The sequence below is a fragment of the Pristis pectinata genome, chromosome 34, assembly GCF_009764475.1.
Source record: "Pristis pectinata isolate sPriPec2 chromosome 34, sPriPec2.1.pri, whole genome shotgun sequence".
NCBI lineage: Eukaryota > Metazoa > Chordata > Chondrichthyes > Rhinopristiformes > Pristidae > Pristis > Pristis pectinata.
Genome location: NC_067438.1, coordinates 9,388,189 through 9,401,602, shown reverse-complemented (window position 1 = coordinate 9,401,602; position 13,414 = coordinate 9,388,189). Strand labels below are relative to the sequence as shown.

At 46.6% G+C, this 13,414-nt stretch overlaps 1 protein-coding gene across 6 annotated transcripts in view; it reads right to left on the bottom strand.

Moving 5' to 3' along the window:
• Nucleotides 1-2,399: 2,399 nt before the first annotated feature.
• Nucleotides 2,400-13,414, bottom strand: part of LOC127585772 (leucine-rich repeats and immunoglobulin-like domains protein 1) — a 34,367-nt gene continuing 23,352 nt past the window's right edge. For 4 of the 6 annotated variants that reach the window (XM_052043448.1, XM_052043447.1, XM_052043444.1 and 1 more), the window contains 3 exons: nt 5,580-5,755; nt 3,201-3,247; nt 2,923-3,058 (listed from right to left, as the gene is read on the bottom strand). In XM_052043448.1, coding sequence (XP_051899408.1) covers nt 3,215-3,247; nt 5,580-5,755 — 209 coding nt within the window. In that variant the 3' untranslated portion in view covers nt 2,923-3,058; nt 3,201-3,214. Of the gene's footprint in view, nt 2,710-2,919; nt 3,059-3,200; nt 3,248-5,579; nt 5,756-13,414 lie in introns of those variants that run through there. The other 2 variants (XR_007958593.1, XM_052043445.1) reach the window with 2 other exon arrangements.

The window sequence follows — 13,414 nt, the reverse complement described above, 5'->3', positions numbered from 1 at the left end:
CAGACAGGAAGGTTATGCTGCAGCAGTGCTGACACAGGAGATGGGCATAGGGAGAACAAAACAGCCAGTAGCATATTATAGTGCGAGACTGGATGAGGTAGCCCAGGGATATCCACCTTGTTATCAGGGACTGGCAGCATTGCACTATGCTTATGAGAAAGCATCATCTGTGACCATGGGTTATCCTGTAATTTTGCACACACGTCATAAGGTAGCAGAATTATTGGAAAAGGGAAAGTTTACACTGACTCCAGCTAGGATAGTTGCATTTTGGATGTTATTGACATTTCCAGACATAACTATACAAAGGTGCACCACAAGTAACATAGCTGATTATGTTCTACTTGGTTATGAAGGAGAGCCCCATGAGTGTGTGAGGGATACGATGATATTTGCCAAATTAAGAGCGGACTTACAGTCAGAACCGTTGGATAGTGTAGATAAAAAGATTTTGTTTGTGTATGGCTTTTGCTACTGGGACCACGATGGGAACCACGCAGGGTTTTCAGTGGTCCAACAGGATCAGTGTCAGTTTAAAACAATTAGGCTGGAAGCTTGTCCGCAACCACGTTCAGCTCAATTAGCAGAGATTAAGGCTCTGACAGCAGCGTGTGAGATGATGGAGGGTGAGAAAGTTGATATTTATACAGATTCAGCATATGCTCATGGAGTATGTCATTTGTTTGGAGCAGTATGGAAACAGAGGTTTCAAGAAAAGCAGCGGAGACCCTATACAGCATTGTCAGCAAATTCTAGATTTAATAACAGCAATGATGAAACCTAAAGCGTTGGCTGTTATAAAGTGTTAAGTGCATAAAAGGAGAAATGACATAGTGACAAAGGGAAATCAGGCCGCGGATGAAGCAGCCAGGAAAGCCCCTGGATGTCGTTTGGCTGTTATTGCACCTCAGGTGAGTCTGAGTCCAGAACCCGTAATGGGGGACAGAATTGAAATACAAGGTAAGGCAGCTCTAGCAGAACAAACAATGTGGAGATAAAGAGGAGCCAAGCGATACCAGGAAGGCTTATGGAGCACAGATGACGGTTTGTTGGTAGCACCCACCCCTTTGTTGACTACCTTCATTTCAGAGGCACATGGGCTAGACCATTGTGCAAGGGGGGAAGTGATGAGAAAGATAAAAAAGAAGGTGTCTGTGTACAGTTTGGGGAACATTGTTGTACTTTTATACCAAATAACACCAGCCCAGAAGGATCCTTTGCTAAGGCGATGAATAAACTGAAAAATTTGAGGAAAGAGGTTAAACAGAATGCAGGGTTTGGACATCAGTTTTTTGATTGGCTGGAAAGTAAGTTAGGTGGTTGGGGAGCCTGGTTAACCAAAATTGCAATGGTTGTGGGTATGGCATTGCTTATGTCTAAACTTATTTTGTGCTGCTTCCTTCCACTCTTTAAGTCCCTTCTAGTGCACGCCACAGTGAAACAGTTTCCGATACTTCGGGCAATGGCTGAGTCGAACCCCCCGGTAAAGGAAGTTGCAACAACATCTGATCCGACTCGGGGAGATGTGCCGAATGATGATGATAACACTGCGGACGACAATTATGCTTATGTTGGGAATAGTCTGTGAGGGCCTCAGGGTCTTTTTTCCCCATCTCCGTTACAGAGGGATGGCTTTTTGGCCCTCTGGCTCAGGAAATAGAGAGTGAATCCATTGGGCCCGTGCAAGGAAAGTACATTATACCTGTTTTTGGGATGATTGGCTTTAGCATCTAAATGCCGTGCCCTTTTGACTTCTCTCTCTATGTGAGACCATTAGGTCTCAAAGGGGGAATATATAGAATTTATAGAAAGTAGAGGCTATACTTTTTTTATTCATAGTCTGCTCTGTGTTTAAGATGGCTGCTGATCTCCTTAAGATGGCCACTGGGCCTCCTTCTTCTCCAGCTCGAGCACAGGAAACTCTTAGTGTGGGAAACATATAGCTCATTAAACAAATAGTTAGCCCATTCCTAGGGAGACACTTTTGATTTAGTGTAGCTCATTAAACAGATGGTTAGCCCATTCCTAGGAAGACACTGTTGATCTATTGTGTAGTTAATGGTCATTATGGCTAGTGCGACGAATGATTTTGTAGCAGTTCTGTAGCTGATAGTTTTCATAACTGATGTCAGGTGCCAGCGAGTCTTAGAACCCATAAGTAATACAGACACATTGTGATGTTTTATAACTGTTAGCCTTGTAGCTAAAGCCTAGTATTGTTTTATAACTGATAGTTCTGTAGCCTAGTACCAGTACTCCCAATGCCCATAAATAATTGGGGCACTCCGTGATTGAGTCAGGAAATGACTGTGGTGAAAGACAAATGACTGTGAGCCAGGAGACAACTGTGAAAGGAGGCAAATGGTGAAAGATGAATGTGAAGATAAGAGACGACACGATGGATTGTAACAATGTAATTGAGCTATGAAAAAGGTATAAAAAAAAGGCCCGCGAGCCTTGCTCGGGGGCAGTCAGAGAGAGCAGTATTCAGAGGGTGACTAGTAACTGACTGTCTGACTGTCACAGCTTTTGTTTGCAAATGAAAGTTTATCTTCTTGAGACATCTTCATCTTCTCCTGGTCATCTATTTATTGCGTGTAAGCACGACAATCCAAAGACAATGTTAAGACAATGTCAGTGTCCAGAGAGCATCAGGTTTCAGTTTGATGACCAAATTGGAAACATCAAATCTTTCAGTTTTTCATTAGTCTGAAATGAAGGACAAAGCGTTTGTTAAACATGATGACAAATCTTCACATTCAAACAATGGAGGCATGGAATACAGAGAGACCAGGACAGTGAAACAGGCAGAAACAGCAAAGTAAACAGAACAGATGATGCAAAGGGTGAAGACCAAAGCAGCCACAATCTGCAGAACCAGATACAGCCTGGGAGAAATGGTATATGTCCAGTACTTACATGGAGAACATGTCCAGATGCAGAAGAGGTGAAACCTTGAGATAAGCCAGACACTACATTAAATCTTGCACGTCAACAGAAATGATCCCAGGCAGAGATTCCCCCTGGGCCACGTGTGTCAGTGCCTGAGAGACTGGCGCTGTAACAACAGCAGAAGATTCCAATGAGAGTGTGCATTTGTGAGAGTGAGCAGAAGGGAGAATCAATGACTGAATATATAAACATATTAAGTTTTCCTTTAGAACACCAAAAATTTGCAGGAATTTTTATTAACACAATACCTCTTCTCTTTCGGTCAAACTGCTGCTGTGTTCATGACTGCTTCTGTCTGCAAAGAATAAAATAATCCATTCTAACTTCTGGATACATGATAAAGTCAGAGGGTATTTGTCCCTCATCTCCAGCCTCTAAAAATTAACATTTGACTCTCATTTGCTCCTTTATTTTATCCTGTTTCAGTCCATCCTTTCTTCACAGTTCAGTTTGAACACCAAGTGCTGACGATATCTCTGGTTAACTGGTTGGGGGAAGGTCTGGGATCAGACACTGGGAAAAGGTTAAACCATCAATGGAAGAGTCACTTTGCCCACAGGGGCCCACAGTGACCCCTGAGGTGTTTCACACGGAGCAAATCAGGAAATTCTGCTCCCCCGGCCTGTGACCGTCACTGGCTGGAAACTCCTGGGCTCGGAGAGCACGGAGTCTGGATACAGGCTCCCAACCTGGACTGGGAGCCGGCTCAGGAAATCCGCCTTCTCATTCCCTGTCTTCAGAGAGCGAGGCTTTCCCCGGGACAAGGTCTGCCGTCTCGTTCCCATTCACTTCATCATTCCCTGTGTCCGTGTTCCCAGCAGACCCTCATCAATTGGACATTCCCACAGAGTCCACATTTCCAAACAGTTAAAATGAACGGGCAGACAATCGAGCAGCAGCTCATTCCCCAATTTCCCACGTCTGCTCCCAATGGGCGAGGTTCCCTTCAGCCCCCCCACCCCGGGAATGTGTGGGTGGAAACTCACACTGGGTCTTGTCACAGGAGCGGTGACAGATGGAAGATGTCCTCCAGCTCATTTATCTCCTCCTCCCAGAACCCTCCATCCCTGCCCTCCTCCCACTGGAACATCCAGCTGTTCCCCCCATGGAACCAGGAGTGGGCCTCACCCACCCCTCCCATCCTGGGAAAGGTTCCAGTGACCAATCAGCCGCCGTGGGACGGGAAGCCTCCAGACGTTGCTCCTGAATGTCCCCTTCCCGACCCGGACCCTGACCCTGCTCCGGACTGCCTGCCTGTAAGAATGCTGGAACCACCAGATGAGAAATACCAAAGGCCCATCGACCTCACCTTGAGTTACCCCGGGAGTCTAACCGTCCGGCGACGACAGAGGCCGGATTTTCCCCAGTGGGGACCCCCTCCTGTCCTCACCACTCCCAGATGTACCCCCTCTGGTCCCAAAGGCCAATCCCACTGCCCAGATGGTCCCGTGCGGAGATCAGGCAGTGTTGTAGGGTGATGTGGATGTTCCAGAACAAGCCCTGTCCCACAAACTCCTTCCAGAAACCTTAGCTACCAAAGCCATTCCTTCCAAGAAAGATTAAAGCCATTAAAATTGAAATAAAGTTGACCAGAATAAAAATAAATGAAAATATTTCAATAATTCAAAGACCAGGTGAGTTAAAACTTTGCTTATTCCTCCTCCCTTTCTTAATGAATGGGCTCTGGGTTCCTGCACCCAGAGGTCCGAGAGCAGATTCCCAATCCAGGGAATCTCACAAAGTCTGTGGTCCGTCACTTGGCTGTGTATGGAGTCCAGTGGCGGGCGCAGTGGGAAACTGGCGGGGCTCAGCCAGAAAGTTCCAGACTTTTACGCTCCATTAGAAGTCCCAACACCGTTCCGCAGTTATACTGAAAATGCCCACAGCCCCACTGTTAACTCAAAGCAGGACCCAGCAAAATCCGGCTCGGATCTGTTCCGGAATGTCAGCAGCCAGTCAGGGACAGACGAGGTAATGTGCTGGAGATATCCCCACAACCATCTGCCTTTAGAAAACTCTGATTAGGCCAGAGTATTGCATTCAATTCTAGTTGCCCCATTACAGGTTTACCGGGATGCTGCCTGGATTAGAGGGCATGTGTTGTAAGGAGAGGTTGGACAAACTTGGGTTGTTTTCTCTGGAGTGTCAGAGGCTGAGGGGAAACCTGATGGAAGTTGATAAGATTATGAGAGGCATAGATAGGGTAGACAGCTGATATCTTTTTCCTAGACTCGAAATGTTTAACACTAGAGTGAGTGCATTTAAGGTGAGAGGGGGAAAGTTCAAAGGAGATGTGCAGGGCAAGTTTGTTTGTTATTTTTTACACACAGAGGGCGGTGGGTGCCTGGAATGCACTGCCAGGGGCAGTAGAGGAGGCAAATACGATAGAAGTGTTTAAGAAGCTCTTAGACAAGGCCCATGAATGTGCAGAAATGGAAGGATATGGACATTGTGTAGACAGAAGGGATTAGTTTAGTTCGGTGTTTAATTACTAGTTTAATCAATTTGGCACAACATTGTGGGCTGAAGGGCCTGTTCCTGTGCTGCACTGTTCGATGTTCTGTGTTCTACATCCTTTGTGGACGGATGGTCCATGGTCCCTCTGTTTCTCCTCACCACTGGGATACCTGGTGGAATGTTTTCACTGAGGCCGACTTCCTCAGAAATGGATCAAACTGCTGAAGGCTTTGCTGATTTTCGTAGTTACAGCGACGGACCACAGCAGACAAGAGAAACAACATCGCACAGCCGATCCTTGTGGCGAAGTATATGTTCCAGGTCGCAAGGTTGTCACAACGTGCATCTGAAAATGTATAAAGTGAAGCTACTCAGACCGAGTCTCCACAACCACTCACATCTCCGGCAGAGATGGCGCTTTCCAGGACAACATCACATGCAATCTCTGCAGGGCAATGAGGACGTGAAGGACTGTCACTGTTAGTGGGTGTGATTAGTCTCATAAGAAAGTGTCAGGGACACTTTTTAAACCCAATAACCAGTTTCCAGAAGGTTTAGTTTCAATGGTTCTAGCCCAACCACTTCCAACCCATCGTCAGAAAACCCCACCCATTCATCAGAGCTCGGGGTCACCCCAAACCCACCCACTGACTACTGCAGGGAGATCAAGGGCCAGGGAGAAAGGAGGTGCCCATCCCAATTGGCCCCACTGATACGCAGGACTGCAGGGGGTGGAGACGTCTCTGTCCGACTGCTGATGCATCGCCCACCGGGGGCATTCAGGGTGCCGAGGGGAAGGGTTAGGGTTAGAGAAGGGGCAAGGAGGCAGCGGGAGCTCAACACTGGTGTTAATTCTCTCCATCTTCACCAGGGACTGTGCCTTCCCACCACCTCCGCATCCCATCCTCCCTCCAAACACCATCACTGCCTCCCTCTCTTCATGCCATCCACAACACAGACACTTCCTCCTCCACCAACAGAGGCTCCACGCATATAAGCCACAGACCCTTCAGGACACATCAACAAGTTCAGCATAACCCATCAAGCAACATTGGTGGAAAGATAATCCAGATAATATTTCGGGTCGGGACTGTTCCTCAGACCTGAAACCTTGACTGCTCTCTCTTCCTACAGACGCTGCTTTACTGGCTGAGTCCTTCCAGCATTTTCTGTTTTTGATTCAGATTCCAGCATCAGTTTTATTTGTTTGCCCCATTAAGCATAACTTCCTTTCTTTACAATTCTATCCCTCTGGAAATAAACCCTAATGTTTGGTTGGCTTTCTTTGCTTCATTGTTAACTGTCCCGCAAGCCTTTCGTGATTGATCCGTTTCTACTTTGTGGGCCCTTAGACCTGCACCTCCCAAGCGACAAGTGATTCCCATATTTTCCTTATTAAAACGGACAACTTTAGTTGGCATGCACTTAAGGTGAGACGGGGTAGATTCAGAACAGACGTGAGGGGTAGGTTTTTTACTCAGAGAGCGGTGGATGCCTGGAATGCGTTGCCTGGATTGGGTGGTGGAGGCAAATTCATTGGGGGCTTTTAAGAATGGCTTGGATGGGCACATGAATGAGAGGAAAATAGAGGGATATGGGCATTAGCTATGAAGGGATTAGTCATGTCGGCACAACGTTGTGGGCCAAAGGGCCTGTTCTGTGCTGTACTGTTCTATGGTCTATGTTTAGTTCGCCTGGATTGAACGTCATCTGCCAATTATTTGCCCTTCCCGCAAGTTCACTAATGTCCTCTTGTGACTTGCTGCAGTGTCCTCAGTACTGACCATCCCTCCAGTTTGATTTCATTCACAAATTTAGAAATAGTTCTACGTTCCAAAATCTGGGCATTTAATATATATTGATAATCAGAGTGGTCCCAGCATCGATCCAAGTGGAACATCACAACCCACCTTCTCCTGGTGAACAGTGACCACCTGCTCCACTCTCTGGCTGTTCTGAATCCAGCTCGCACTCTATTCTTTAAATTACACCTGTCTCTGCATTCTCTAATGGAAGAACGGAAGAAAATAGGAGCAGGATAGGCCACTCAGCCCTGCAAGCCTGCCCAACCATTCAATATGATCACATCTGATATCCCCCCCAGGCCTCATTTCAGAATCAAATTTATTATCATTGACACATGAGGTGAAATGTGTTGTTTTGTGGCTGCAGTACTGTGTAAGACATAAAAATCTATAAATCACAAAAATAAATAAATAGTACCAAAAAAAAGGAATAATGAAATTGCTCATGGGTTCATGGACCATTCAGAAATCTGATGGTGGAGGGGAAGAAGCTGTTCCTGAATCGTTGAGTGTGGGTCTTCAGGCTCCTGTACCTCCTGCCTGATGGTAGTAATGAGAATTAGTGATTGGCCTGTTTTAAGTTTGAGAGTCCTCAGGCACGCACCTTCCAAGCAACAATCATCTCCACTTCTGTGTCAGTTCCCCAGACCCCTCAATTCCCTGACCTTTCAAAATTTATTTACACCCCCGTGATCCAAACTCCATGGCCTTCTAGGGTAGACACCTCTCCTTATAGCTCATACCCTCTAATCCAGTGATTCCCTTACCTCTGCAAGGTGTTCCTACACACCCCGGTTTTCAATAATCTGTTGAAAATATGTCTGCTTGTTTTGATTCCTCTGCTAGTGGAAATATCTCAACATCTGCCCTGTTACCAGCCCCCTTTCACTAGGATCACCTCCCATTCTTCTAATCTTCAACAAAAGTCTTTCTTTAATTGATCGTGGTAGGACAATCCTCTCTCCCCAGAAAATAGCCTCTTCTGGACTGCCTACAATGCCTTACAAGATTGTTGCCAGGGCTCAAGGGCCTGAGTTATAGGGAGAGGTTGGGCAGGCTAGGACTTTATTCATTGGAACATAGGAGATTGAGGCGTGACCTTATAGAGGTGTATAAAATCATGAGGGGCATAGATGAGGGTGAATGCTGACAGTCTTTATCCCAGGGGAAGGGAAACAAAAACCAAAGGGCATAGGTTTAAGGTGAGGGGGAAAGATTTAAAAGGGACCTGAGGGGCAACTTCTTCACACAGAGGGTGGTGGGTACATGGAACGAGCTGCCAGAGGAAGTGGTTGAGGCAGGTACAATAACAACATTTAAAAGACATTTGGATAAGTACATGGATAGGAAAGGTTTTGAGGGATATGGGTCAAGTGGGAGAGCTTATGTGGACACCTTGGTCAGTAAGGCCAAAGGGCCTGTTTTCATGCTATATCACTCTATGACTGTGTCTCTCTAATGCCAATATATCCTTTGTTAAATATAGGGACCAAACGTCGCACAGCGCTCCAGGAGTGGCCTCACCAATGCCTGCACAACTGCAACAATACTTCCCCCATTTCTAAACTCCAAACTGCAGCAAAGGCCATTTGCTTTCCTGACCACTCCTGCACCTGCCTGCTAATGGTTTACAATTCATGCGCAAGAACATCTAGGTCCCGCCTGCTTCTCTCATCTGGCAGTCTTTTCCGTTCAGTCTGCCTTTTGACGCCTCTTACCGAAATGCATAACCTCACACTCCCCTACATCAGCTCCATCTGTCGAGTTTTGCCCCCTCACTCAACTCACGTACATCCTATTACAGGTCCTAACATCCTCATTGCATCATGCCCTCCGACCCTGTCTCGTGTCATGGCAGCCGGGGATACTTCAAGCTGGACCTCCTTCAGGTCACTATACAAATAAATAATTGATGTTAAAGACCGATCCCTGAGGCGCTTCACCCTTCCAGCCTGAAAAAGACCCATTTATTTTGACTGTTTGTCTCATTCACAACTTTATTCATTAGTCCATTATGGGATACGTGGGAGGAAGGGGTTAGATAGTCTTAGGTGTGGTTTGAAGGTCAGCACGACATGATGGGCCGAAGGGCCTGTATTGTGCTGTATTGTTCTACGGTTCTATGGATACAAATTCTATTTCTCACTAATCTGAACCTTTGAATGCAGGCAAATTATATCTACTTCATTTTCCTTACCTACTCTCTCTTTAACCTCTTCAAACAGTCAATAAGATTGGTCAGACAAGATCTTCCCTTCTGAAATCCATCCTGACTACTCATTCTTACATTTTTCATTTCTGGATGCTTTTCTATTTCCTCCTGACATAAGCATCTGTCCCTTGCTTTTCGTGATATCTTTTACCGAGTTGCACCCAACACAAGGACATGGGGAAGAAGTCTGTAGATGAACAATAAATGGCTGTGTGGTTGACAGCGAGGAGAGAAGTTTTAGACCCTAGGAAGATGCTGATAATCTGGTCAGGAAAGTGGCAAATGGAACTTAATGCAGATAAGGCAAGTGAATGTACAATAAATGGGAGGATGTTGAGTGGTGAGGAGAAACAGAGGAACCATGGAACATCGGTCGACAGACCCCTAAAGGAAGCAGGACAGGTCAGTAAGGGAATTAAAAAGGCTGAGGGATGCTGCCCTTTATTAGCAGGGGCATAAAAAACAAGAGCAGGGAGTCATGCTAGAACCACCTACAGTACTCAGTGGGACAAAACATGATCACTGTGTGCAGTCCTGGTCACCAGATTACAGGAGAGATGGGATTGCACTGCAGAGGGTGATGTTGCTGGGAACACCGTAGCTGTGAGGAAAGTGGACAGGCTTGGGTTGATTTCTTCGGAACAGAGATGGTTGAAGGGAGAATTCGATGAAAGGTATCGTTGGCCGTGACGGAATTAAAATGTGAAAAACAACATCGAACTGGAATGAATCAAGGACAGTAGAAGTGGACAAACCAAATGTCTTTATTCTTGTCATGTGGTGGAAGGAATGGAGGCTGCCATTTTGTGAGACTATTCTGCAGCGGCCATTTTGTGAACTGGCTTTGCTCAGGGATAGCTGGATCAAAGCAATTAAAAGTGGAAACAGTGAGGCACCTGCTGATAATCTGCTAAACTAGAGATCATTTCCAAATAAGAGGTTGTTTGTGAGATGTTCTTTGGTAAGATAGAAGATGTAGGCTTATGAAAAAGGCAGTCTGTGTCTGTACCTGAAGTAACCCGAGCCCAGCAAATGGCTGACCTGGCCAAACTGGTTTGAACTGGACTGTCTCAGGGAGGACAAAGAAAGGGACGTGAGACACACGTCCTTACTTGGGGGGAAGAGCAATAATGCAACACTGCCTTGGACCAGAACCAATAAGAAACTGACACACGTTAGTCAGAGGGGCCAGAGCTAACAAAATCAAAACACAACAGTTTGAACTGATCAGGAAAGAGAATAAGAACAAAGGGCTTCGGATGCAAAGCGGCGAGAACTCCGGAGACTATCGCAAGAAAGACCCCATACCAGGGGCAGGGAGAAGAAGGATCAACCATTTGGCCAAGGAGAGATCCCCTACTTCAGTGTTATAAGTTGGAGCAGAGAAGTAGAGGACTGCAGATGCTGGAATCTAGAGGAAAGCCACGATGATGCTGGAGGAACTCAGCAGGCCAGGCAGCATCCATGGAGAAAAGCAGGCGGTCAACGTGTCGGGTCAGGACCCTTTTCAGGACTGAAGATAGGAAAAGAGGAAGCCCGATATGTAGGAGGGAAAAGCAGAGCAGTGATAGGTGGACAAAAGAGGGGTGGCGGGGTGGGCACAGGGTGGTGATAGGTAGATGCAGGTAAGAGATAGAGATGGGCAGGTGCGGGGGAGGAGGGGAGAGCAGATCCACCGGGGGATGGGTCAAGGGTAAGGAGAGAAAGGATAAAAAAGGTAGAAAAAAGGGTGAGAGGAGAGGAAAGAGAAGTATGTTGGGGGTTTGGGGAAGTGGGGTGGGGATCACCTAAAGTGGGAGAGTTCAATGTTCATGTCATTAGGCTGCAAGGTTCCAAGACGGAAAATGCGGGGCTGTTCCTCCAGTTTGCGCTTGGAATTCTCCTGGCAGTGGAGAAGGCCGAGGACTGACATATCAGTGATAGTGTGGGAGGGGAAGTTGAAGTGACCGGCAACGGGGAGATGCAGATCGTGATTACGGACAGAGCGCAGGTGTTCTGCGAAATGGTCACCTAGTCTGCGTTTGGTCTTGCCAATGTAGAGGAGGCCACACCTGAAGCACTGAATGCAGTAGCTGATATTAAGGGAGGTACAGGTGAATCTCTGTCTCACCTAAAAGGACTGTTTCGGTCCTTTATAATCCTTGGTATAAATTGGAGTGGTGGGCTGCGTGAGTACTGGTACAAAGGGAACAATAGCATTGAGGACTTAAATTGCAGGCCCGGGGTCAACATAATTTATGTGGATATTTGCGTAGAGACAATAAAGTGTGAGTTTTTAATTAATTAATATTTGTGTAGTGATTTGCCTAACCAAGGTCAGTTTGCTATAGGTCAACAGTATGAAACTGTGAGAAGTCTAGGTAAGAGTAAATCTCTGTCCTTCTCCTTTCTTATAGAACATATTTTACAGTACAGCAGAGGAACAGGCCCTTTGGCCCATGATGTTGTGCCGAACTAATTAAGCTAGTAATAAATGCCTAACTAAACGAATTCCTTCTGCCTGTGCAATGTCCATACCCCTCCAACCTCTGCATATTCATGCTCTCTGAGGCATTTAAGAGGCTCTATCATATCTGCCTCCACCACCACCCCTGGCAGCTTGTTCCAGGCACCCACCGTTCTCTGTGTAAAAAAAACTTGCCCCGCACATCTTGTTTGAACTTTCCCCCTCTCACGTTAAATGCATGCCCTCTAGTATTAGACATTTTGCCCCTGGGGAAAAGATATCGGCTGTCTACTCTATCTATGCCTCTCATAACCTTATAAACCTCTATCAGGTCTCCCCTCAGCCTCCGCCGCTCCATGGAAAACAACCCAAGTTTGTCCAGCCTCTCCTTACAGCACCTGTCCTGTAATCCAGGCAGCACCGTGGTTGACCTATTCTGCACCGTCTCCACATTGTTCCCGTAACGGGGCGACCAGAACTGAATGCAATTCTCCAGATGCGGCCTGACTAGAGTTTCATAAAGCTGCAACATAACTTCTCGACTCTTGAACTAATAAAGGCAAGCATGCCACCTGCTCGTTGACCACCTGCACAGCCATATTGAAACCGTATGGAGGGAGGAAGAACTGAAATGTTCTCTCTCTTTCCTCCTGCACGGGTGCTGCCTGACCTGTTGAGACTTTCCAGCAATTTGTTTTTATTTCCAACTTCCAGCTTCTGCAGTTCTTTGCATTCCTAAGGGGGCTCGACAAGGTACATGCTGAGAAAATGTTGCCCCTTGTGGGGGGTCTTGAGAACTAGGGTCATTGTTTCACAAGGAGACGGTTAAGGTGGAGCTGAGAAGCAATTTCTGAGGGTCCTGGACCTTCAGAACCCTCTGACCTCAGAGAGCCCTGGAGACTGAACCACTGAACATATTCGGGGCCGAGCTCGACAGCTGCTTGATCTGAAGGAACGTTGAGGGTCATGGGCCAGGAAGTGGGCCCGAGGCCAAGGTCAGACCAGCCGTGCTCCTACTGAATGGAAGAGCAGGTTCAAGGAGTCACGTTGCCAACTCCTGCGTCTGGTTCTGATGGTCACTTCCATAATCTGTCTCCATATTTCTTCCATCAGCTGTTTTCCACCCGTAGATAGTTTGTAAATTCTGCCTTTAATGTGTGATTGATCCTTTACCTTTCACCTTGATCCGCAAGGGTTCTACGTTTGCCTTTCTTAAAGCGGTGTCCTTTTCCCTCTTGCCTTTACATTGCTGCTAAGCATCGCTCTCTGTCTCCCCTTTTCACCTCTTCATCTTTTCTACCTGTGCTACACCCGGCCGTGTTTTATTCCCGGTCCCAATCCTCCTGTAGCCGTGTCTCAGTGATCATTGCTTTGGATGCAAGATCGCATCCAGCTCCCCTGTTTCGTTACAGACACTGTGCATTGCTGTTCACTGTTTAACTCAGTTTTGATAGGACTTTAGGGTCAGTCATCCTTTTAGTCTCCTCTTTTATTTGTTCCTTCACCACCTTCTTTTTCTGTCGTTGATCTAGAGACTCCTTA